Here is a 25,053-nt window from a genome sequence, read left to right as displayed (position 1 = left end):
CAGGACCCCCTCCCCTCAGGACCCCCTTCCCTCAGGACCCCCCCCTCAGGACCCTCTTCCCTAGGACCCCCTCCCCTCAGGACCCCTCCCTCAGGACCCCCCTCCCCCTCAGGACCCCCCCTCAGGACCCTCTTCCCTCAGGACCCCCTCCCCTCAGGACCCCTCCCTCAGGACCCTCTTCCCTCAGGACCCCTCCCCTCAGGACCCTCCCCTCAGGACCCCCTCCCCCAGGACCCCCCCCCTCAGGACCCTCTTCCCTCAGGACCTTCTTCCCTCAGGACCCTCTTCCCTCAGGACCTTCTTCCCTCAGGCCTCTTCCCTCAGACCCTCTCCCTCAGGACCCCTCCCTCAGGACCCCCTTCCCTCAGGAACCCCTCCCCTCAGGACCCCCTCCCCTCAGGACCCTCTTCCCTCAGGACCTCTTCCCTCAGGACCCTCTTCCCTCAGGACCTCTTCCCTCAGGACCCTCTTCCTCAGGACCCTCTTCCCTCAGGACCCCCTCCCCTCAGGAACCCCTCCCCTCGGACCCCCTCCCCTCAGGACCCTCTTCCCTCAGGACCTTCTTCCTCGGACCCTCTTCCCTCAGGACCCTCTCCCTCAGGACCCTCTTCCTCAGGACCCCCTCCCCTCAGGACCCCCTCCCCTCAGGACCCCCTTCCCTCAGGACCCCCTCCCCTCAGGACCCCCTCCCTCAGGACCCCCTCCCCTCAGGACCCCCTCCCCTCAGGACCCCCTCCCCTCAGGACCCCTTCCCTCAGGAACCCTCCCCTCAGGACCCTCTTCCCTCAGGACCCCCTCCCCTCAGGACCCCCTCCCCTCAGGACCCCCTCCCCTCAGAACCCCTCCCCTCAGGACCCTCTTCCCTCAGGAACCCCTCCCCTCAGGAACCCTCCCCTCAGGACCCTCTTCCCTCAGGACCCCCTCCCCTCAGGACCCCCTCCCCTCAGGACCCCCTCCCTCAGGATTCAGGACCCTCCCCAGACCCCTCCCCTCACGGACCCTCTTCCCTCAGGACCCTCCCCAGGACCCCCTCCCCTCACGACCCTCCCCCAGGACCCTCCCCTCAGACCCTCCCTCAGCCCCCTCCCCAGGACCCCTCCCTCAGGACCCCCCCCCCCCCTCCCCACCCCTTCCCCAGACCCCCTCCCCTCCCCCCCCCCCCACCCCTCCCTCGCCCCCCCCCCCCCCCCCCGCCCCCCCCCCCCCCCTCCGCCCCCTCCCCCAACCCCTCTTCCCCCACGACCCCCCCCTCAGGACCCACTTCCCTCACGACCCCCTCCCTCAGACCCTTTCCCCAACCCCCTCCCTCAGGACCCTTCCTCCCCCCCTCCCTCCCCCTCCCTCAGGACCCTTCCCCTCAGGACCCTCTTCCCTCACGACCCCTTCCCTCAGGACCCTCTTCCCTCACGACCCCCCCCCTCAGGACCCTCTTCCCTCAGGACCCCCTTCCCTCGGACCCCTTCCCTCAGGACCCTCTCCCCTCAGGACCCCCTCCCCCAGACCCCTTCCCTCAGACCCTCTCCCCTCGACCCCCTCCCCTCAGGACCCCCTCCCTCAGGACCCTCTTCCCTCAGGACCCCCTCCCCTCGGACCTCTCCCCTCAGGACCCTTCCCTCAGACCCTCTTCCCCGCCCCCTCCCCTCACACCCTCTTCCCTCAGGACCCTCTCCCCTCGGACCCCTCCCTCAGACCCCTCCCCTCAGACCCTCTCCCCTCAGGACCCCCCCCTCAGACCCTCTTCCCTCAGGACCCCTTCCCCTCAGGACCCTCTTCCCTCATGACCCTCTTCCCTCAGGACCCCTTCCCTCAGACCCCCTCCCTCAGGACCCCCTTCCCTCAGACCCTCTCCCCTCAGGACCCTCTTCCCTCAGGACCCTCTTCCCTCAGGACCCCCTCCCCTCAGGACCCCTCCCCTCAGGACCCCCTCCCCTCAGGAGCCCTCCCTCAGGACCCCTCCCCTCAGGAACCCCTCCCCTCAGGAGCCCCTCCCCTCAGACCCCCTCCCTCAGAGCCCCTCCCTCAGGACCCCTCCCTCAGCCCTCCCTCAGGACCCCTCCCCTCAGGACCCCTCCCCTCAGGACCCCCTCCCCTCAGACCCCTCCCTCAGGACCCCTCCCCTCAGGACCCCCTCCCCTCAGGACCCCCTTCCCTCCAGGACCCCCCCCTCCCCCCCCCCCCCCCCTCAGGACCCCCTCCCCCCCCCCCTCGGACCCCCTCCCTCCAGGACCCCTCTCCCTCAGGACCCCCTCCCTCAGGACCCCTTCCCTCAGGACCCCTTCCCTCAGGACCCTCTTCCTCAGGACCCCCTCTCCCCCTCAGGACCCCTCCCCTCAGGACCCTCTCCCTCAGACCCTCTTCCCTTAGGACCCTCTTCCCTCCGGATCCTCTCCCCTCAGACCCTCTCCCCTCAGACCCCCTCCCCTCAGGACCCTCTCCCCTCAGGACCCTCTTCCCTTAGACCCTCTTCCCTCCGGATCCTCTTCCCTCAGGACCTCTCCACTTGAAACTCCCCTCAGGATCCCCCTTGGGATCCTCTCCCCTCAAGACCCCCTTCCGTCAGGACCCTCTCCCCTCAAAACTCTTTTCCCTCAGAACCCTTTCCCTAAGGACCCTCTTCCCTCAGAACCCGCTCTCCTGAAGAACTTGTCCCCTCAGGACCTTCCCCCTCATGACCCTCTCCTCTCAAGACCCTCTCTCCTCAGGAAACTTTTCTCTCAGGACCCTTTCCCTGAAGACCCTCTTCCCTGACGACCCTCTCCCTGAAACTCTCCTTCCCTCAGACCCTCTCCCCTCAGACCTACCCTCTCCCCTCAGCACCCTCTCCCTGAGGACCCTCTTCCCTCAGGACCCTCTTCCTGAGAACTCTTCCCTGGACCTTCCTCAGGACCCCCCACCTCAGTCCCTCCCTAGGACCCTCTCCCCTCATGACCCACCCTCTCTCCTCAGGACCCTCTTCCTTCAAGATCCTCTTCCCTCAGGAGCCTCTCATTTCCGAACCCTCTTCCCTCAGGACCCTCCCCCCCTCAGCAGCCTCCCCGCTCAGGACCCTTTTTCCTGAGGACCCTCTCCTCTCAGGACCATCTCACCTCAGGACCCTCTCCCCCTAGGACCGTCTCCCCCTAGGACCGTCTCCCCTCAGGACCTACCTTCTCCCCTGAGGAACCTCTTCCCTCAGGACCCTCTTCTTTGAGGATTCTTTTCCCTGAGGACCCTCTCCTCTCAGGATCATTTCACCTCAGGACCCTTTCCCCTCAGGGCCCTCTCCCCTTAGCACCCTCTCCCTTCAGGACTCTCTTCCTTCGGGACCTTCTCCCCTCACAATCCTCCCCTTGGCTTAAGTGATCCTCCCATCTTGACCTCTCAACGTGCTGGGATTACAGTCATGAGGCCAGGGGTCTAGCTTTTGCTTTTCTTTTTAACTTCAATTGTTTGATGTAACAAACCTTGCTGAGAGACCTAAATAATTAAATAATCATATAAATGCAGTGAATCTGAAGTCCTCTTCAATGTTCTCTTCAAGTTCTTTTCAAGGTGCTTGTACTGGAGCCTAAGATTTTCAACTCACAATTCTAAATAAATTAAACACAATTATCAAAAGGTTAAGAAATCACTTGTACATATTGCATTGGAATATCACGCGATGGGACTGAAATCTCTTAAACACAAGCTAACAGTGGGTGTCTGTTAGCTGAGGACTCTCCCTCCACCCATGGCATCCTGCAGTCGTGAACCCAAACCCCTGTCTCCTGACCAGGGACCTTGGTAAGGCAGCTGCTGAGATCTCATCAGTGATTCTGATGGGTCGTAGACTGAGGCCATCCCAGTGTGAGCAGGGCATATACTCCTCATGGTCTGTGCCTGCAGAGCCTGTAATGCCTCCCAGGTATGCACTAGATTGGCCCCTGAACCATAAATGTGCCTTTTCTGCCACAATAAATGCCTGTGACCCCAATGAATCTTTTTCAAATGACAGCTTCACTGAGATGTAATTCATATAACCATACAATTCACCCATTTAAAGTGCATAATTCAGTGGTTTTTAGTATAATCACAGGTATGAACAAACATTACCACAGTCAATTTTAGAACACTTTCATCACCCCAAAAAGAAACCTCATCCCCTTTAACTATCACACCCCTACCCTCTCACCACCCCCTCCCCAGCTCTAAGCAATCACTAATCTACTTTCTGTTTGTATGAATTTGCCCATTCTCAACATTCCATAAGCATGGAATCACGTATGCGGTCTTTTGTGACTGACTTCTTTCACTAAGCATAATGTTTTCAAGGTTCTTCCATGCGGTAGCATGAATCAGTACTCCTGGCTACAGTTAGGGTTTTTTGTTTCGTTTCGCCTTTATGGCTGAATACTATTCCAGTGTATGGCTATACTACATTTTGTTTATTCATTCATTAGTTGGTGGACATTTGGGTTGTTTCCTCCTTTGGGCTATTATGAATAATGCCGCTATGAACATTCATGTACAGATTTTGTGCAGACGTTTTCATTTCTCTTCGATATATCTAGGAGTAGAATTACTGGGTAATATGGTAACTCTATGTTCAACTGTTTAAGGAACTGCCAGATTGTTTTTCAAAGCCACTGCACCATTTCACATGCCCACCAGAAACGTATGAGTGTTCCAATTTCTCCAAATCCTTGCCAATATGTGTTATCATCTGATTTTTTAAAATTATAACCATCCTAGTGGGTGTGAAGTGATATTACAATGCGGTTTTGATTTGTATTTCCCTGATGACAAATGATGTTGAGCTTCTTTAGGTGTGCTTATTGGTATATCTTTAGGTGTGCTTATTTGTATATCTTTGAGAAATATCTATTTAGATCCATTGCCCATTTTTATTTTTTTAATTTCTTTTTTTTTTTTTTGAGATGGAGTCTTGCTCTGTTGCCCAGGCTAGAGAGTGCAGTGGCGCGATCTTGGCTCACTGCAAGCTCCACCTCCCAGGTTCATGCTATTCTCCTGCCTCAGCCTCCCGAATAGCTGAGACTACAGGCGCCCACCACCATGCCCGGCTAATTTCTTTCTTTTTTTTTTTTTTTTTGTATTTTTAGTAGAGAAGGGGTTTCACCCTGTTAGCCGGGATGGTCTTGATCTCCTGACCCCATGATCCGCCTGCCCCGGCCTCCCAAAATGCTAGGATTACAGGCGTGAGCCACTGCGCCCAGCCTATTTTTTAATTTCTGTATAAAAATAGAGACAAGGTCTCACTATGTTGCCCAGGTTTGTCTTAAACTCCTGGACTCAAGTGATCCTGCCACCCCGGCATCCCAAAGTGGTGGGATTTTAGGCACGAGCCATCCTGCCCAGCCCATTGCTCATTTTTAAATTGGGCTGTCTTCTTATTGTTGACTTGTAAGATTCTTTATATACACTGGATATAGTCACTCCTCAAATATATCACTTGCAAATATTTTCTCCAATTGTTTGGGTTGTCTTTTCACTTTCTTAATAATGTCTTTGAAACATAGAAGCTTTTGATTTTGATGAAGTCCAATTTATCTATTTTTTCTCTTGTGTTCATGCTTTAGGTGTTATAGCTCAGAATCCACTGCCAAATCCAAGGTCATGCAGTTTCATCCTAAGTTTTATTCTAAGAGTTCTATAGTTTTAGCTCTTACATTTAGGCCTTTACTCCATTCTGATTTAACTTTTGTATATGGTGTGAAGTAGGGGTCTAACATCATTCTTTTGTAACGTGGATATCCAGTTATACCAGCACCATTTGTTAAAAAGATTATTTTCTCAGGCCGGGCACAGTAGCTCATGCCTGTAATCCCAGAAATTTGGGAGGCCAAGACAGGCAGATCACTTGAGGTCAGGAGTTCGAGACCAGCCTGGCCAACATGGTGAAACCCCATTTCTACTAAAACTACAAAAATTAACTGGGCGTGGTGGCACACACCTATAATCCCAGCTACTCGGGAGGCTGAGGCAGGAGAATCACTTGAACCTGGGAGGCAGAGCTTGCAGTGAGCCAAGATGGTGGCACTGCACTCCAGCATGGGTGACAGAGCGAGACTCCATCAAAAAGAAAAAAAAAAAAAGATTATTTTATCAATTGAAACTGGACCCCTTAAACCTTATACAAAAATTAACTCAAGATGGATTAAATACTTAAATGTAAAACCCAAAACTATAAAAACTCTAGAAGAAAATCTAGGCAATGCCATTCAGGACATAGGCACAGACAAAAGATTTCATGACAGAAACTTCAAAAGCAATTGCAACAAAAGCAAAAATTGACAAATGAGATCTAATTAAACTAAAGAGCTTCTGCACAGCAAAAGAAACTATCATCAGAGCAAACAGACAACCTATAGAATGGGAGAAAATTTTTGCAACCTATCCATCTGACAAAGGTCTAATATCCAGAGTCTACAAGGAACTTAAACAAATTTACAAGAAAAAAAAACCATTAAAAAGTGGGCAAAGGACATGAACAGACGCTTCTCAAAAGAAAACATTTAAGCAGCCAACAAACATATGAAAAAAAGCTCATTATCACTGGTTATTAGAGAAATGAAAATCAAAACCACAATGAGATACCATCTCACACCAGTCATAATGGCAATTATTAAAAAGTCAAGAAAAAACAGATGCTGACAAGGCTGTGGAGAAATAGGAATACTTTTACACCGTTGGTGGGAATGTAAACTAGTTCAACTATTGTGGAAGGGAGTGTGGCAATTCATCAAAGACCTAGAAAATGAAATACCATTTGACCCAGCAATCCTATTACTGGATATAAAGGAATATAAATCATTCTATTACGAAGAATTCATGCACGCATATATTCATTGCAGCACCATTCACAATAGCAGAGACATGGAATCAACCCAAATGCCCACCAATGATAGACTGGATAAAGAAAATGTGGTACATATATACCATGGAATATTATGCCATAAAAAGGGATAAGATCATGTCCTTTGCAGGGACATGGATGGAGCTAGAAGCCATTATCCTCAGCAAACTAACCCAGGAACAGGAAAGCCAAACACTGCATGTTCTCACTCATAAATGGGAGCTCAACAATGAGAACACATGGACACAGGGAGGACAGCAACACACACTGTGGCCTGTCGGAGGGGTTGTGGGAGGGAGAGCATCAGGAAAAATAGCTAATGTATGCTGGGCTTAATACTTAGGTGATGTGTTGATTGGTACAGCAAACCACTGTGGCACACATTTACCTATGTAACAAACCTGCACATCCTACACATGTACCCCAGAACTAAAAAAAAAGATTTTCTCCCATTGAATTGTCTTTGCACACTTGCCAAAAATCAGTTGGTACAGGACCAGGCACGGTAGCTCACGCCTGTAATCCCAGCACTTTGGGAGGCCGAGTTGGGCAGATCAGTTGAGGTCAGGAGTTCTGAGACCAGCGTGGGCAACATGTTGAAACCCTATCTCTACTAAAAATACAAAAATCTGACAAGTGTGGTGTGTGCCTGTAATCCCAGCTACTCAGGAGGCTGAGGCAGGAGAATCACTTGAACCTGGGAGGCAGAGGTTGCAGTGACCAGAGATCGCACCACTGCACTCCAGCCTGGGTGACAGAGTGAGACTCCATTTATTTCTGGACTCCCAGGCTATCTCATTGATCTATATGTCTGTCCTTATGCCAGTGCCACTAAGATTACCTAGCTTTGTAGTAAGTTTTGAAATCCAGAAGTGAGTCCTCCAACTTTTTCTTTTTTCTTTTTTCTTTTTTTTTTTTTTTTTTGCACTGTTGCCTAAGCTGGAGTGCAGTGGTGCGATCTCGGCTCACTGCAAGCTCCATCTCCTGGGTTCACACCATTCTCCTGCCTCAGCCTCCCAAGTAGCTGGGACTACAGGCGACTGCCACCACGCCTAGCTAATTTTTTGTACTTTTAGTAGAGACGGGGTTTCACCCTGTTAGCCAGGATGGTCTTGATCTCCTGACCTTATGATCCGCCCACCTCGGCCTCCCAAAGTGCTGGGATTATAGGCGTGAGCCACCACACCAGGCCAACTTTTTCTTTTTCAATATCACTTTGGCCACACTGAGTCCTTTATAACTCCATGTAAATTTTAGGATATGCTTGTCAATTTCTACAAAGAGGTCAGCTGGGATTCTGAGAGGGATGGCACTAAATGTGTATATCAATTCAGGAAGTATTGCTCTCTTTACAATGTTGTCTTCTAATCCACGAACATGGGTTGTTTTCCCATTTATTTATATCTTCTTTAATTTCTTTCAACGTTTGTAGTTTACAGAGGGTAAGTTTTACATTTATTTTGTTGTTTATTCCTAACATTCTTTTTGATGTTGTTTTCTTGATATAATTATTAGTTTATTGCAAGTGTATACAAATACAATTGATTTTTTTTTTTTTTTTTTTTTTTTTTTTTTAGATAGAGTCTTGCTCTGTCGCCCAGGCTGGAGTACAGTGGTGCAATCACTGCTCACTGTAGCCACATGCTCCCAGATTCAAGTGATCCTCCCGCCTCAGCCTCCCGAGTCTCTGGGACTGCAGGTGTGCGCCACCATACTCAGCTAATTTTTGTATTTTTTGGTAGAGACAGGATTTCACCATGTTGGCCAGGCTGGCCTCAAACTCCTGACCTCAAGTGATCCACCCACCTCGACCTCCTCCAGTGCTGGGATTACAGGTGTGAGTCACCACAACTGACCATGCTGCATTTTCATTTTCACTTGTATCAAAGTATTTGCTAACTTATCTTATGATTTATTTGAGCTGTTGGTTATTTAAGAGTGTGTTGGCCAGGTGCGGTGGCTCACACCTGTAATCCCAGCACTTTGGGTGGCCGAGGCAGGTGGATCACCTGAAATCAGGAGTTCGAGATCAGCCTGACCAACACGGAGAAACCCTGTCTCTACTAAAAATACAAAAAAGTTAGCTGGGCGTGGTGGCGCATGCCTGTAATCCCACCTACTCGGGAGGCTGAGGCAGGAGAATCACTTGAACCTGGGAGGTGTAGGTTGCAGTGAGCTGAGAGCGCACCATTGTACTCCAGCCTGGGCAACAAGAGCAAAACTCCGTCTCAAAAAAAATAAAAATAAAAATAAAGAGTGTGTTGCTTAATTTCCACAGTTGTGAATTTTACAGATTTCCATCTGTTATTGATTTCTAGCCTCATTCTTATGGTCAGAGAAGATACTTTATATGATTTCAGTATTTTAAAACTTAGAGACCTTTTTTCGTGATCCATCCTGGAGAATGTTTCATGTGCACTTGAGAATAATGTATATTCTACTGTTGTTGGATGGAAATGTTTTGTATATGTCCATTAGAGCTAGTTGGTTTACAGAAAGGTTTGAGTTCTCTGTTTCCTTACTGATCTTCTGTCTAGTTCTATCCACTACCGAAAGTGGGGTGTCCAACTATTATTGTAGAACTGTCTATTGCTGACTTTGATTCTGTCAATTTCTGCTTTATATATTTTGAGGATCTGTTATTAAGTGCATGAATGTTAATAACTGTTACATTTTATTGTACTGAAACTTTTATTAATGTATAATGTTCTTCTTTGCCTTTTGTAATAACTTTTGATTTAAAGTCTATTTTGTCTGATATCAGTATAGCCACCCAGCGCTCTTTTGGTTACTATTTGCATGGAATATCTTTTTTTACCCCTTCATTTTCAACCTATGTGTGTCTTTCGATCTAAAGTGAGTCTCTTTTAGGCAGCATATAATAGGAACATGGGAGTGCTTTTTGGTTGACTGTTTTATCCATTCTGCCAATCTCTTACCTTTTGACTGCATATTTTAATCTATTTAAAGGAATTCCTGATAAGAAAGCACTATTTCTGTCACATTGCTGTGTATGTATGTATGTATGTATGTATGTATGTATGTATGTATGTATTTATTGAGACAGGGTCTCACTCTTTCACCCAGGCTGGAGTGCAGTGGCACGTCTCAGCTCACTGCAGCCTCCGCCTCCTGGGTTCAAGCAATTCTCCTGCTTCAGCCTCCTGAGTAGTTGGGATTACAGGAGTCAGCCACCATGCCCGGCTAATTTTTATATTTTTAGTAGAGACTGGATTTCACCATGTTGGCTAGGCTGGTCTTGAACTCCTGACGTCAGGTGATCCACCCGCCTCAGCCTCCCAAAGTGCTGTGATTACAGGCATGAGCCACCATGCCTGGCCTGCTGTTTATTTTCTGCATGTCTTATGTCTTTTTTCCCCCTCAATGTATCTTTTATTGTCTTCTGTGTTTAATTAATTTTTTCTAGTGTATCATTTTGATTCCTTCTCCTACTTTTTTTTCCTGTACATTTTAAAGTTATTTTCTTAGTGGTTACCCTGGGGGTCACAATAAACATCTTAAATTTATAACAGTCTAGTTCAAATTAATAGCAACTTAGCTTTAATAGTATGCAAAACATACATACAGTATATAAATAATATATAACCCTGTCCTCCCCCTTTATGTTATTATTGTCACAAGTTACATCTTTATACAGTATGTGCACATTAGCATAGATTTATAATCAGTTTTATACATTTGTCTTTTAAGTCATATAGGAAAAATGGGAGATACAAACCAAAAATACAGTAATACTGGCTTTGACATCAGCATATGTAGTTACCTCTATTGGTGTTATTTTTTCATATGGCTTCTAGTTACTGTCTAGTTTCCTTTCATTTCAGCCTAAAGGACTCCCTTTAGTATTTCTTGTGGGCAGGTCTACTGGCAATAAATCCCCTTAGCTTTTGTTTATCTGGGAATGTCTTAATTCCTCCTTCATCTTTGAAGGATAGTTTTATGGAATATAGAATTCTTCTGTGATCTTTTTACTTTCAGCAGCTTAAATATGTCAAACCACTACCTTCTGGCCTTCATAGTTTCTGATGAAAATTTTGCTGTTAATCTTATAGAGGATCCCTTGTACATGATGAGTCACTTCTCTCTTGCTGCTATCAAGATTCTTTTTTTTTTTTTTTTTTTTTTAGAGAAATAGGGTCTCACTATATTGCCCTTGCTGGTCTTGAACTCCTGGCCTCAAGCGATCCTCTGGCCTCAAAGATTCTGTCTTTCAACTGTCTGATTGTAATGTATCTCAGTGAAAATCTCTGTAAGTTTATTCTACTTGGAGTTCATTGAGTTTCTTTGATATGTGGATCCATGTCTTTCACTAAATTTAGAAAATTTTCAGACATTATTTCTTCAACTATTTTTTCTTTTTCTTTTTTTTCCTTTTTTTTTTTTTTTCCTGGAGACAGGGTCTCACTCTGTCACCTATCATGCAGTGGCATGATCTTGGCTCACTGCAACCTCCACCTCCCAGGCTCAAGCAATTCTCCCGCCTCAGCTTCCTGAGTAGCTAGGACCACAGGCATGTGCCATCATGTCCGGCTAATTTTTTGTATTTTTGGTAGAGACAGGTTTTGGCCATGTTGCCCAGACTGGTCTTGAACTCCTGGGCTCAGGTGATCTGCCCACCTTGGCCTTCCACAGTGCTGAGATTACAGGTGTAAGCCACCATGCCTGGTGGATTTCTTCAAATATATTTTTTTTCTGCTCCTTTCTCTTTATCCTCTTTCTCCTTCCAGGACTTCTATTAGAGTATGTTGCTATGCTTGATGGTGTCCCAGAGGTCCCTTAGGCTCTATTCATTTTTCTTTCTATTCCTGAAACTGGATTATCTCTATGGACTTAGTTTCAAGTTTGCTGATTCATTCTTCTGCCTGCCCAGATCGGTTGAATCCCTCTCGTGAATTTTTCATTTTAGTTATGGTATTTTTTATTATTTTATTTTATTTTCTGAGATGGAGTCTTGCTCTGTCACCCAGGCTGGAGTGCAGTGGCACGATCTTGGCTCACTGCAATCTCTGCCTCTTGGGTTCACGCCATTTTCCTGCCTCAGCCTTCTGAGTAGCTGGGACTAAAGGTGCCCGCCACCGCACCCAGCTAATTTTTGTATTTTTAGTAGAGACGGGGTTTCACCATGTTAGCCAGGATGGTCTCAATCTCTTGACCTCATGATCCACCTGCCTCAGCCTCCCAAAGTGCTGGAATTACAGGCCTGAGCCACCCCACCTGGCCTTTTGAATGCTTTTTAGCTTTTTGAAAACTAGACATTTTAAATATTATAATGTGGTGACTCTGGAAATGAGATTATTCCTCCCTCCCCAGGGTTTGTTGCTGCTTGTTATGGGCATACTTGTTTGTTTAGTGATTTTTCTAAACTGTTTTCTGTAAAATATTGTATTTTTTGTCCATATTGCCATATTGCTCCCCCTCATGCCAGCAAGCCACACCAGGAAGGCAGACCAACAACCTTATGGCCATCACTGATCCAAAGAGTGGGAGATATTAGGTGTCTGTGAGGATAGTGACTTCTGTGTGTCATATGCACAGACAGGGATTTCCATGAGCACACACAACAAAGAATACAGTCTTTATAAAAGTAGTTTAGAAAAGTCACTAAACAACAACCAACTACAACCCACAAAAAGCAGCAACAACAAAGCCTGGGGAGGAGGTGAATCTCATTTCCAGGGTTACCAAACTATAATATTTCAAATGTCCAGTTTTCAACAAACAGCAAAAAAAAAAAAAAAAAAAAAAAATTACACGGCATGAAAGAAAAGTTAGTCTGTGCACAGTGGCTCACGCCTGTTATCCCAGCACTTTGAGAGACCATGGCAGGCAGATCACCTGAGGTCAGGAGTTTGAGACCAGCCTGGCCAACATGGTGAAACTCTGTCTCTACTAAAAATACAAAAAAGTTAGCTGGGCATGGTGGCACGCACCTGTAAACCCAGCTATTTGGGAGGCTGAGGCTGGAGAATCGTTTGAACCCAGGAGGAGGAGGTTGCAGTGAGCTGAGATAGTGCTATTGCACTCCAGCCTGGGCAACAAGAGCGAGACTCCATCTCAGAAGAAAAAAAAAGAAAGAAAGAAAAGTTAAAATGCCTATGTTTTCCTCCCAAAATTTAGTAGCTTCATTAAGCATTCCCCTGGTTATTGTAAGATTTTTATTAGATTCTGGAGACCCAAAAAAAGTTTACTCTGATCATTTTTGCCAGCTTAATTGTGGCTTTGGTGGAGGGCTGAAATTGTGGAGCTCTCTAATCCTCCATTTTCAGCTGCTACCTGTCTGGCTAGTTTGAGTTCAAAGGGAAAGACAAATGCAGCACACACATCCTTACCCATGGGCAGTGAAAGCAGATGTGACTGGCCCTGCAGACTGGTGTGGGTGGCATGCACTGGCCTCAGTGACTTTGCGTGTCCAGTGCCTCATCTGGGGTTTGGTTTTATGCTAACATTGGCTTTTCTCAGTCCATGCTGAAATATGTTGGGAATCACCACCAGCAGAGGCACAGGGACTTGGGAGAGGGGACCACATCACTGTTCAGCACTGGCAGGCAAATCCCATCTGAAAAGGAAGGAGAGGCCAAGGAGTCCTGATAGGGAGGTAGTCCTTGGGCTCTCTGCTCTACGTGAAAGAGCTGAGGTTGCATTTGTGCTGGCGGGATGCAGCCAGGCCACTTGGGTTTGAAAATCTCCTATTTTTCAGGGCCTAAGCTTTACTTCTATCAATCTGAGTTCTTCCCCTCTCTCTTCTGCAGTTGGCCTATTTACAGGGCCCTGCCCAGTTGACCACAAAGGCCCAGCATTGGCCAGGGAAGGCAGGAGGGCTCCTGGGAAGGTGCACATTGTAGAGGAAGTGCCGGAGGACAGGGAAGCCAAAGGTGCCACAAACACGGGCACGCACGGGCCTCCATGGCACAGGCCGGGAAGGAAGCACAGACCCCTCTCCACATGAGGCTGGGCTGCCCCTGGACCAGCCTTGCCTATAAGGGCCTGGCTTTGTTTGCTAAGTGTGAGCAGGGCTGTGGCCCCTCCTGGTCTCAAGACAAAACCAGGCAGAAATGCATTTTTTTTTTTTTTTTTTTTTTTTTTAGAAAACACTTTTCTTCATAAAGTTTGTTTTTTAAAATACATACTCATATTGTGAAAATTTTAGAAAGTACACGAAAATATAAAGAAGAAAATAATTAACTTGACATTCACATACACCCCTTAAAAGTCACCACCAGACCCATGGGGAGTATTTACCCACCTCTTTTTCAGAGTGGAGAATGCAACTCTCAGCTTTTATTTATTTATTTATTTATTTATTTATTTATTTATTTATTTATTTATTTTTAGACGGAGCCTCACTCTGTCGCCAGGCTAGAGTGCAATGGCACGATCTCGGCTCACTGCAACCTCCGCCTCTAGGGTTCAAGCAATTCTCCTGCCCCAGCCTCCTGAGTAGCTGGGACTACAGGCACGCACCACCATGCCTGGCTAATTTTTTGTATTTTTAGTAGAGACGGGGTTTCACCATGTTGGCCAAGGTGGTCTTGATCTCCTGACCTCCTGATCCACCTGCCTCGGCCTCCCAACGTGCTGGGATTACAGGCATGAAACACCGCGCCTGGCAACTCTCAGCTTCTAATCCACATTTCTACACTTAATGTTACAATTTTAATATTTACTATAAGCATTTCATTGTGTTCTCATATTTTCTTTACAAATAGTACTGTAAATTATTTCACATCAAGCTATTATACATTTGAACATTTCATGATTTGCTGAACAATTTTTCAGTGGTTGGTTGTGCCAGGTTTTATCATTAACAGACAAACAGGATGAGTCTTTCTGAGGCCTGGCATCTGCCCCCTGCTCTCACAGGCCCTCCTCCCCAGGCCCGCCTGCCCTCCCCCATCAACTCTGTCCACATTCTTCTGTCTCTGATCTGTACTTGGCCTTCCCTGGAGCCCTCATTCCTGGAAGCATGAGGGCAGCATGGGAAGAAAGTGGGTAGCACTTACTGTATTTGGGTGAGGGGTAGAGGGTACCAATAGCATCCAGCTCACGGCAGCCACACCACCCTCTCAGTGTGCAGCAGCACATTAGACAGTAGACTGGCTTTGTAATTCCACCATCTGTGTCTGCACCATTGTTCCTTCTGTCCTGGACCTTGACAAAGCTACCACTCCAGTGCCTCCTGGGAGTCCCCGTGGCTTCTGCTTTATACATTTTGGTGTTAGACTTTCTGTGAATTGCTCCCTCGGTTACCTTCTGTGTGCTACGTGATGGTTCTGCCTGGAATCCAACTTGGTTGAAAAACAGACTGGGCCATTTCCCTCTGGGGACGAGGCCACGGCCTGTCCAGTGCTGTGCTCCCTCTCAGCCCTGACCGGCTGGTCCCTCCACAGCGGTCATCTTCCCAGAGCAGGCGGCAAGAGGAAACATTTGTCCTGTCTTCTCGCCTGACCTGGCTGCTTCAAACATTAGGACCACCGGCGCTCCTTAGGCTGCCCTGGCTGTGTAGGGACAGTGGCCCCTGACTGCCTCTCCCCAGCCATCCTGGAGATGTTGCCCCCAAGTGGTCCTTTCCCACATCACCCAGACCCTGGGCTCTTCTAAGGAAATGGAGGCCAAGCAGGACAGACAGCCGCACTCTGAGCTCCATCCTCCACCTCACACATGCAGCCCATCCCTCCTGTCTGCCCCACTCTGTGCTCCCTCTCCTTCAAGTCTGTCCTCTCCATGGACTGCTTGCCTTTGGCCTGCAAGCTTTATTGTCTCCTGGGTCCTAAAACAAAATTTCCTAAAAAGTCAAAAAAAGAAATCATAAAAGGCCAGGCTGGGAGTGGTGGCTCACAACTATAATCCCATCACTTTAGGAAGCTGAGGCAGGAGGACTGCTTGAGGAGTCTGAGACCAGCTTGGGCGACAGAGTTAGATTCCCATCTCTAAAAATAAAAATAAATACATAAGTAAAAGAGCAGTTGATTGGATTGTGCAATTTTGATTTATTTGTTTGGAAAGGGGAACTTAGAAGTTTTTGGGTTTTTATGAGACAGGATCTCATGCTGTCACTCAGACTGGAGTGCAGTAGCACGATCACGGCTCACCACAGCCCCGACCTCCTGGGATCAGGTGATCCTCCCACCTCAGCCTCCCAAGTAGCTGGGACTATAGGCGCACGCCACCATACCCGGCTAATTTTTGGATTTTTTGTAGAGACGGAGTTTCACCATGTTGCCCAGGCTGGTCTCAAACTCCTGAGCTCAAGCGATCTGCCCATCTCAGCCTCCCAAAGTGCTAGGATTACAGGCATGAACCACCACACCCAGCCCAGAACTTAGAATTCAAAAGGCAAATAAAGTGGCAGAACATCTCACCACATATCACAGAGGATTAGCTCTGAAGAGATAGAAGTAGTGCACCGAGAGACTTCCTGGGGAACATCACAACACTTCTGAGGAAGCCTCTAAAATGTCTATTTCCAGGAAAAAAATCAATTATCAAGACTTACGTCATAGGGCTTTTGTCATGCGGAACACGGGAATCAATTTAAATGCCCAATCACTGAGATAAGCTCGGTAAAAAAACAGCATGTCCGTAAGATGAGGCCTCTGCAGCTACAATAGTGTCATTCGCAAAGAATCATGATGCCAGAGCTGCCATGGTGTGGGTCCCGTGAGAAAAGGCAAAGTACAAAAGGACATGTGATCTATGCCACCACCACCTTTGTACACAGCCTGTTAAGAATGAATTTTACGGCCAGGCACGGTGGCTCACGCCTATAATCCCAGCACTTTGGGAGGCCAAGGCAGGCAGATCACGAGGTCAAGACATCAAGACCATCCTGGTCAACATGGTGAAACGTCGTCTCTACTAAAAATACAAAAATTAGCTGGGCGTGGTGGCGCACACCTGTAGTCCCAGCTACTCAGGAGGCTGGGGCAGGAGAATTGCTTGAACCCGGGAGGCAGAGGTTGCAGTGAGCTGAGATTGTGCCACTGCACTCCAGCCTGGGCAACAGAGCGAGACTCTGTCTCAAAAAAAAAAAAAAAGAAACATGAATTTTACTTCTTTAAAATTATTATTTTGAGATGGGGGTCTCACTCTGTTACCTAGGCTGGAGTGCAGTGGCATGATCATGGTGCAATCATGGCTCACTACAGCCTCAACCTCCCAGGCTCAAATGATCCTCCCACCTCAGCCTCCCAAGTGACTGGGGCTACAGGTTCATGCCACCATGCCTGGCTAATTTTTGTGTTTTTTGTAGAGACAGGGTCTCTCCACGTTGAGCAGGCCGGTCTGGAACTCCTGGGCTCAAGCGGTTGAATTGTACATTTTTAAATGGTTAAAAGAAGACTACTATTACGTGACACATGAAATCCAAAATGTAGTATTCATCTATAAAGGTTTATTGCCATACACCCTCCCTCATTCACCTCCGGGTTGCCTGTGGCTGCCTTCTCAAGGCAACGGCAGGCTTGAGCGGTTGCAACAGAGACCATATAGCCGGCAAAGGTGGAAGTATTTACCTCCAGACCTTCACAGAAAATGCTTGCCAACTCCTGATCTATATACACATGGTAGAGAAGGTCTCCAAGGCAACAAGCGGCTCCTCAATAGAGACTAACTGTGGGGTGATGGAACTATCTGTGGCTTTTCATCTTTTTTTTCTGTATTTCCATTCTTTCTCTATAATGAGCAGGTACTGCATTTATAACAACAAAAGTGGAAGTTTTCAATGAAATTGCATACTCACAAAAACCTTCTCTGCACTCCCACCACTCCTGCCAGCAGCTGCACCCCCAGGGGATCAGGGGGCTTCTCCCCCAAACAGTGGCCAGTAAAAGGAGCACTCCTCCAGGACCAAGGAAAGCAGGCTCCTAGGGGCAGGGAGAGAGCATAAAGCAGTGTCTGGGACCGGGGTGTGTGACCGGCTCTGACTGCATCCCTGTTTAGGCCACAGCAAGCCCCACAGGGCAGGGACCATGCAAGGGTGCCAGGCCACACGAGGCTCTGCCCATTGCAGCACGGACCCCCTGAGGAGCCCCCACGTGGTGGGGCTTATTCCCCACCACAAAGACAGTGATCAGGAGGCCTGGGCCCTCTTCCGTCCACCGAAGAACAGAGGGGCCAACTTGGTGACCTGAGAGTCCAGCTGCTTGGAGACCCTCTACTGGGCAAGGGGTGGGCATGGTTGAGGAAAGGGCAGCGGGACGTCCCCATGGCTGGGGGCAGTGGGCAAGTGGTCAGAGAAGTGAGCCTGGGAGAACTGACCCAAAAATCAGGGCTGGAGATGAGGCCCTGGGGAGCCACTCCCAGGCTCCTCTGAGCAGACACAGACTCCCCACAGAGGCAGAGAGGCCATCACCCTGGGCTGCCTAAGAAGTGAGGCTCAGAGAGGCCAGGTCAGACCAGTCAGCTCATCGGGGACAGATGGGCACTGTGGCCAGGCCCTACCACAGTGAGAGAGCCTGCGACCACCCTCCCCTTGGTCTGAAGGGGCTACCCTGGGGTCTCAGTGCTTTCTCTATGTTCCCAGGTGTCTTCCTGCCCCCGTCCCCAGCAGTGGCAAACGAACCAGTCCTGGAAGAAGTGGGGATCATGGCCTTGGCCCCCCTGGCTGAGATGCTAACCAGCTTGCAGCCCAGTGCCACGCCGGGCTCACTCATGAGCCCCCTGACAGGCACCCTCACCAGGCTGCTGTCCGGCCCAGCACCCATGTCACAGAGCAGCCCCCTCACCGGCTTCCTGACCAGCCCCATGGCGGGGCCCCCAACGGGCACACTGGCCAGTTCCCTGGGCCTGCTCTCCACTGGCCCCCTGCCTCCCAGCAGCCCCCTGGCAGGCCCTGTGGCTGTGTCCCAGAGCAGCCCCCTGATAGCCCCTGTGACGGGCACGGTGGCTGTCTCTCTGAGCAGCCCCCTCCTCAGCTCCACTGCCACCCCACTAGGGGTCTCTCAGAACCTGCTGGCCAACCCCGTGAGCAACGTGGTCCTGCCAGAGGCCCCAAGGCTGCGGCTGGCTGAGCCACTCCGCGGAGGCCCCTCTGGGCCCCACTCCCCAGCTTGCATGGTACCTGCTGCCACCACCAAAGGTAACGGGTGTGGTGGGTGGTGGGTGGCAGAGTGGGGGGGGCAGAACCCTCCTACCTCACTCTAATCCCCCTCTTTTCATTTCTGTCCCCTCCACATCACTAGTCCCACTCTCCACTGGGCCCCCCCGGTCGACCCAGGACCCAATGCCTCTCAGCATGGCGTTTGCAGGCGCACCCCTCCAGACCTCCACCCCTATCGGAGCCATGGGCACACCTGCTCCCGAGACGGCCTTCTCCTTCAACACTTCGGACACACAGGCCCAGCCCAGTGCCGCCCAGGAACAAGTGGTCCCTGCATCTGTCCCCACCCCCCCCACCACCTCTCCCACAGTCACCGTCCTTGCCTCTGCCCCTGCCCTTGTCCCCCAGGTTGCCACCAGCTACACACCCTCAAGCACCACCCACATCGCCCAGGGTGCCCCCCATCCCCCTTCCCGAATGCATAATTCCCCAACCTGGAACCTGCCTGCCCCCCACTGTCCTCCACACAACCCCCACTCCCCACCTCGTACCTCATCCTCCCCAGCTTCAGTCAATGACTCTCGGGGTCCACGCACCACAGAACCGTCGAGGAAGAGCATGATGGAGGTGGAACGGAAGCTGGCCCACCGCAAGACCAGCAAGTTCCCTGAGAGCCCCCGAGGTCAGTGACACTGCGGGCTCCACGTGGGTTGGGCCCCCAGGCCCTCTCCCTGCTGCCTGCCTGGGCTGCTGAGCCCGGCTCCTCTCACCCTCTCACCTGGGCTGACGAGACCCTGTGTCCCCAGAGTCGAAGCAGCTGGCCTGGGAGAGGCTGGTGGGTGAGATCGCCTTCCAGCTGGACCGCAGGATCCTGTCCAGCATCTTCCCAGAGCGTGTGCGGCTCTACGGCTTCACTGTCTCCAACATCCCGGAGAAGATCATCCAGGTGTGTGGCCAGGGATCCTGCAGGGACAGGGGGCAGGCTGGCCCATGAGGGGCCGTGGGGACCCTGCACTCTGGCCAGGACAAACGTGCCAGGACCTGAGGAGTCCCTGCGATAGAGGAAGCTGACTGCTCAGTGCCAACAGCCGGCAGGTGTTGGGGCGTCTGGCAGTGGGAGCCCACGGTCCCCTCCGAGGAAGGCAAGGTGGGGGCTTTCAGCATGTCGGGCAGCTCTCCCCCTTTGCCACCAGGATGGCCTCCTCTGTGGACGCACATGGAGGATGATGCTTTGCCAACACGCCGGAGTGTGTGCGTCTGTGCCATGCATGTGGCAGGCTGTAGAAGGCACGGGGAAGCTGGGTTGGGGCTGTGTGGCTGCTGGGCAGGGAGGGCGGCTGCATCCCTACCTACCACTTGGGCTTCTCTTGAGAAAACAGCCCAGCTGCATTCCCGGCCGCTTTTTCTCTCCAGCTGTGTTTATCTGTGGATTGCAGGCCTGTGTGTAGCCTGAGCAGGAGCTACTGTGAGCTGCGTGGGTCCAGGTTGGAGCTTTGCCTCTGGTTAAAGCATCCTTGGGTTAGTTTTGTGTGTGTGGGTTTTTGTTTGTTTGTTTTCAGATGGACTCTCGCTCTGTCAGCTGCCCAAGGTGAGCTGAGATTGAGCCATTACACTCCAGCCTGGGCAACAAACGAAGACTCCACCTGAAAAAAAAAAAAAAAAAAAAAAGTACACAATAGTGAGTGTACCCAGCTCACTGCAACCTCTGCCTCTCATTTCAAACAATTCTGCTGCCCCAGCCTCTTTTTTTGACACAGCCCAGGCTGGAGTACAGTGGCATGATCCTAGCTCACTGCAACCATGAAACTCCTGGGGGTTCAAGCCTCTCAAGTAGCTGGGACCACAGGTTTACACCACCACGCCCAGCTAATATATATATGTGTGTGTATATATATATATATATGTGTGTGTGTATATATATATATATATATGTTGTTATATATATATATATATATATATTATATATATATTTTTTTTTTTTTTTGAGATAGTGTTTTGCTCTTGTCGCCCAGGCTGGAGTGCAATGGTGTGATCTCGGATTACCACAACCTCTGCCTCCTGGGTTCAAGCAATTCTCCTGCCTCAGCCTCCCGAGTAGCTGGGATTACAGGCATGCGCCACCACGCCCAGCCAACTTTTTGGTATTTTTAGTAGAGACAGGGTTTCTCCATGTTGGCCAGGATGGTCTCAAACTCCCAACCTCAGGTGATCTGCCCGCCTCAGCCTCCCAAAGTGCAGGGATTACAGGCGTGAGCCACCGCGCCTGGCCCTGAAAGGCAAGCTTTTAAAGACACAGGCATCCATGTAAGCTGCCTTGAAACCAAGTTCAGAGGTCACAGAAGCTCACTGCAGTGGCCTTGTTCATTGGTGAAGGCCACTGCTAGGCAAGTGGCCCTGAGCAAGCAGTGTCTTGGAATCCTGCACTCCTGAGGACGTTTTTATGATAAATCCTGTTACAGGCCTGTGTGCGAGAGGACCTCTTCACGGCCTTTCTCGATTGCAATTTTTCTTAAGATGAGGTCTCACTCTGTCACCCAGGCTGGAGTGCAGTGGCATAATCATGGTTCACTCGAGTGGCCCTCCCATCTCAGCCTCCCTGCTAACTGGGACTACAGGCATGCACCAACACACCTGGCTAATTTTTATTTACGTATTTATTTATTTTTATTTATTTATTTATTTTTGAGACAGAGTCTTGCTCTTGTCACCTAGGCTGGAGTGCAGTGGTACAATCTCGGTTCACTACAGCCTCCGCCTCCTGGGTTCAAGCAATTCTCCTACCTCAGCCTCTCGAGTAGCTGGAATTACAGGCACCCGCCACCACACCCAGCTAATTTTTATATTTTTTTGGTAGAGATGGGGTTTTGCCATGTTGGCCAGGCTAGTCTCAAACTCCCTGCCTCAAGTGATCTGCCTGCCTCTGCCTCCAAAAGTGCTGGGATTACAGGCGTGAGCCACCTCGCCCAGCCTTAAATTTTTTTTTTTTTTTTTTTTTGGAGACAGAGTCTTGCTCTGTCACCCAGGCTAGAGTGCAGAGGCCCGATCGCGGCTCACTGCAACCTCCGTCTCCCGGGCTCAAGCGATTCTCCTGCCTCAGCCTCTCAAGTAGTTGGAATTACAGGCGCACATCACCACGCTCAGCTAATTTTTGTATTTTCAGTAGAGATGGGGTTTCATCATGTTGGTCAGGCTGGTGTTGAACTCCTGACCTTGTGATCCGCCTGCCTCAGCCTCACCCGGCCTTAAATTTTTTATAGAGATGAGTTCTCACTGTGTTGCCCAGACTAACCTTGAACTCCTGGGCTCAAGTGATCCACCTGCCTCGGTCTCCCAAAGTACTGGGATTCCAGGTGTGAGCCACTACACTGGCCTACTGACATTTTTTTTTTTCTGACATAAGTAACTGTTTTGATACCAGCAACTTTCACAGGGGTTTTTGGCTGTCTTTGGATTGATTTGTAATGCACCCGCCCTGTGTTCAGACAGTGATTCTGTGACACCTGCTGCCACTCCCTTGCCGTGGAGCACGTGGCAGTGTCCCGGGTGCTGCATAGGAAAGGTCTGGGTGCTGAGCACAGGCACACGCCTCCGAGGACAGTGTGGACACGGTCACGTGTGCACTCCTCCACATCCCATTGACATTGGGTCCTACAGACTCTCCCGCTGCTCACTTCTCTCATCCTTCACACCTTCCGCTGGTCCAAACTGCTGTCACCTGCTCCCTGGTCCACAGCCGCCTTCTCCCTGCACCCACTCACTCCTGACTAGTATCGAGCCAGGTGTACACCAGGCAGTCCTGAGTCAATCCACTCTCTCCTGGGGGCGGGCATTCAGTAAATGCATAAAGCAATACATCGATAATAGAGGTGATGCATGCTCTGGGAACAGGGGAGCAGAGAGAAGGTGGTCCTGCCTCGAAATCTCCCCACCCAGACCCTGGCCTCATACCTGAGCATCTTGGAGGCCCTGCCTTCTCTATTCCTGGAAGGAATTTTTTTTTTTTTTTTGAGACGGAGTCTTGCTCTGTCGCCCGGGCTGGAGTGCAGTGGCGCGATCTTGGCTCACTGCAAGCTCCACGCCACGGGTTCATGCCATTCTCCTGCCTCAGCCTCCCAAGAAGCTGGGACTACAGGCGCCCGCCACCACGCCCAGCTAATTTTTTTTTTTTTTTGTATTTTTAGTAAAGACGGGGTTTCACAGTGTTCGCCAGGATGGTCTCGATCTCCTGACCTCATGATCCACCCACCTCAGCCTCCCAAAGTGCTGGAATTACAGGTGTGAGGCACCACGCCCGGCTCTTGAATGAATATTTTTAAGACAGGGTGATACTTGTAAGACACAACTGACACACCTCAGCCAGGCGTGGTGGCTCATGCCTGTCATCCCAGCCCTGTGGGAGGCTGAGGCGGGCAGATCACCTGAGGTCAGGAGTTTGAGACCAGCCTGGCCAATGTGATGAAACCCCTTCTCTACTAAAAATACGAAAACATTAGCCGGGCGTGGTGGCATATGCCCGTAATCCCAGCTACTTGGGAGGCTGAGGCAGAAGAATTGCTTGAACCTGGGAGGCGGAGGTTGCAGTGACCCGAGATCGAACCACTGCTCTCCAGCCTGGGCAACAGAGTGAGCCTCCGTCTCAAAACAACAACAACAAAAAGACACAACTCGCTGCACTGTGAGATGTGACTGCACTGCCATCCCCCATGGTGGGGGCCCCTGCGTGACCTGGTGCTCAGTGCTCACTGGGGCCGCCGCCTGTAACCCCCAGTACACTCCTGCAGGTGGCACTGTGATTTCCTTCACATCCCAGCAGGGAAACTGAGGCTCAGTCCCAGTGTGATGCAGAAGCAGCCGTTGAGCATGGCTGTCCACGGGCCCTTACTCCTGCACTGAACCTCGATGGTGCCTTCCTGCACCCCACAACTGTGCATATTACTCGTTTGCCTAGAAGGCTCAGGGGCCAAGAATCTCCAGCTGGGGAGAGACAGGCGCATCCCAGGCACGTCTCAGGCAACAGGGGTGCGGAGCGCAGGCCCTGGGAGCACCTAGCAGAGGTTGGCATCACATTAACTCTGTGCACACGACCGGCCTGGAGCCTTCCCCGAGGGGTGGTGCCTGAACAGCTTGTCCGGGCAAGGAGTGGGGAAGAGTATTCCCTGCAGGTTGGGGACCACCACGTCAGGCATCTGGGACACAGTAGGACGTAGCTGGAAGAGGGGTGCAGAGACAGATCGGGGGACAATGGAGGGTGGCCCTCCCCCAAGTCTTGGAGCAGCGGAAACTGCAGGAGGAGCTCGGGTAGGGGATAGCCCATCCAACTCCACCTCGGACCCGTGGCTCTGTGGGCCTGTGCAGAGAGCGGGCAGGGCCAAGCCTGGAGGCAGGGGCAGCTGCACCTGAGACAGGCTGCAAGATTGGCAGGGCCCAGTGCAAAATGAAAATAATTCAAAACTTAGAACTTCAGGATGGTGCCAAGAGAGCATTGAGCTGGGCACTAGGCTTCCCACAACTGCCCAGGTCACACATCCAGGGGGCAGTGGCAGGCGGGCTGGGAGGGGCTGCCTTCATGATTACATGCCTTAGGGTGGGACCCAGTCACTGCCTGGCTGGTGGGAGGACACAGGGCATGAGGAAGTGAGTGGAAACTGACCCAGATGTGCTGGTTCCCAGGCCCTGGCCCCAGGCCCAGGAGGAGGCAGATGAAGGGGACAGGCCCCTCAGCTCTGGGGCCAACACTTGGCTGGGGTTGTCAGTTCAGTGATGGGGGAGGAAAGGGAATCCCCTAGGGGGTGTGCAGGCTAGAGGGTGCTGAGGATGGAGGCCAGGGTAAGGAAGGGGGGGGCCTTCAGACGCTGAAAGGGAGCAGAGCCGGGAGCCAGGAGGAGGCCTGGGAAAGACCCCAGACTCCTGGGTCCGGGGACCCTGTGCACCTCCAGATGCCTAGCCACGCCCCCTGTCCTCAGTCCCTGGAGGCCTCAGCCCAGTTGCAATCCCTGGTGGTGGGTGGAACAGATGACAGGGTTAGGGCATCCTCTTCCACCCTGTGGCTGAGGCCCCACTGGGGAGCTTTGAGAGCCACCTGCCCTGCCCAGATCAGGCCTTGGGGACCTGTCAGGCTCTGCCCACTGGGTTCCCCTGTCCTAGACCCTTGAGGTCTCTCACA

At 50.6% G+C, this 25,053-nt stretch overlaps 1 protein-coding gene and 1 long non-coding RNA gene across 4 annotated transcripts in view; one reads left to right on the top strand and one right to left on the bottom strand.

Annotated features, from left to right (window-relative positions):
- Positions 1–25,053, top strand: part of SPATC1 (spermatogenesis and centriole associated 1) — a 36,465-nt gene that overhangs the window by 10,793 nt on the left and 619 nt on the right. The window contains exons 2-4 of one of the 2 annotated variants that reach the window (XM_030804658.1): positions 18,375–18,929; positions 19,033–19,572; positions 19,697–19,836. In XM_030804658.1, coding sequence (XP_030660518.1) covers positions 18,375–18,929; positions 19,033–19,572; positions 19,697–19,836 — 1,235 coding nt within the window. The remainder of the gene's footprint in view (positions 1–18,374; positions 18,930–19,032; positions 19,573–19,696; positions 19,837–25,053) is intronic. The other variant, XM_030804659.1, reaches the window with a different exon arrangement.
- Positions 3,154–20,471, bottom strand: LOC115832904. 2 transcript variants are annotated; one of them, XR_004028306.1, is made up of 4 exons: positions 20,244–20,471; positions 19,669–19,853; positions 17,592–17,715; positions 3,154–3,569 (listed from the first exon to the last, which is right to left on the bottom strand). It is a non-coding gene; the product is annotated as an uncharacterized LOC115832904 (long non-coding RNA). The 2 variants fall into 2 exon arrangements; XR_004028307.1 differs by lacking the exon at positions 3,154–3,569 and adding an exon at positions 15,741–15,780.

Source organism: Nomascus leucogenys, chromosome 23 (genome assembly GCF_006542625.1).
Source record: "Nomascus leucogenys isolate Asia chromosome 23, Asia_NLE_v1, whole genome shotgun sequence".
Lineage (NCBI taxonomy): Eukaryota > Metazoa > Chordata > Mammalia > Primates > Hylobatidae > Nomascus > Nomascus leucogenys.
Note: the sequence above shows the minus strand (reverse complement) of the source record. Positions and strands in the feature narration are given on the sequence as shown.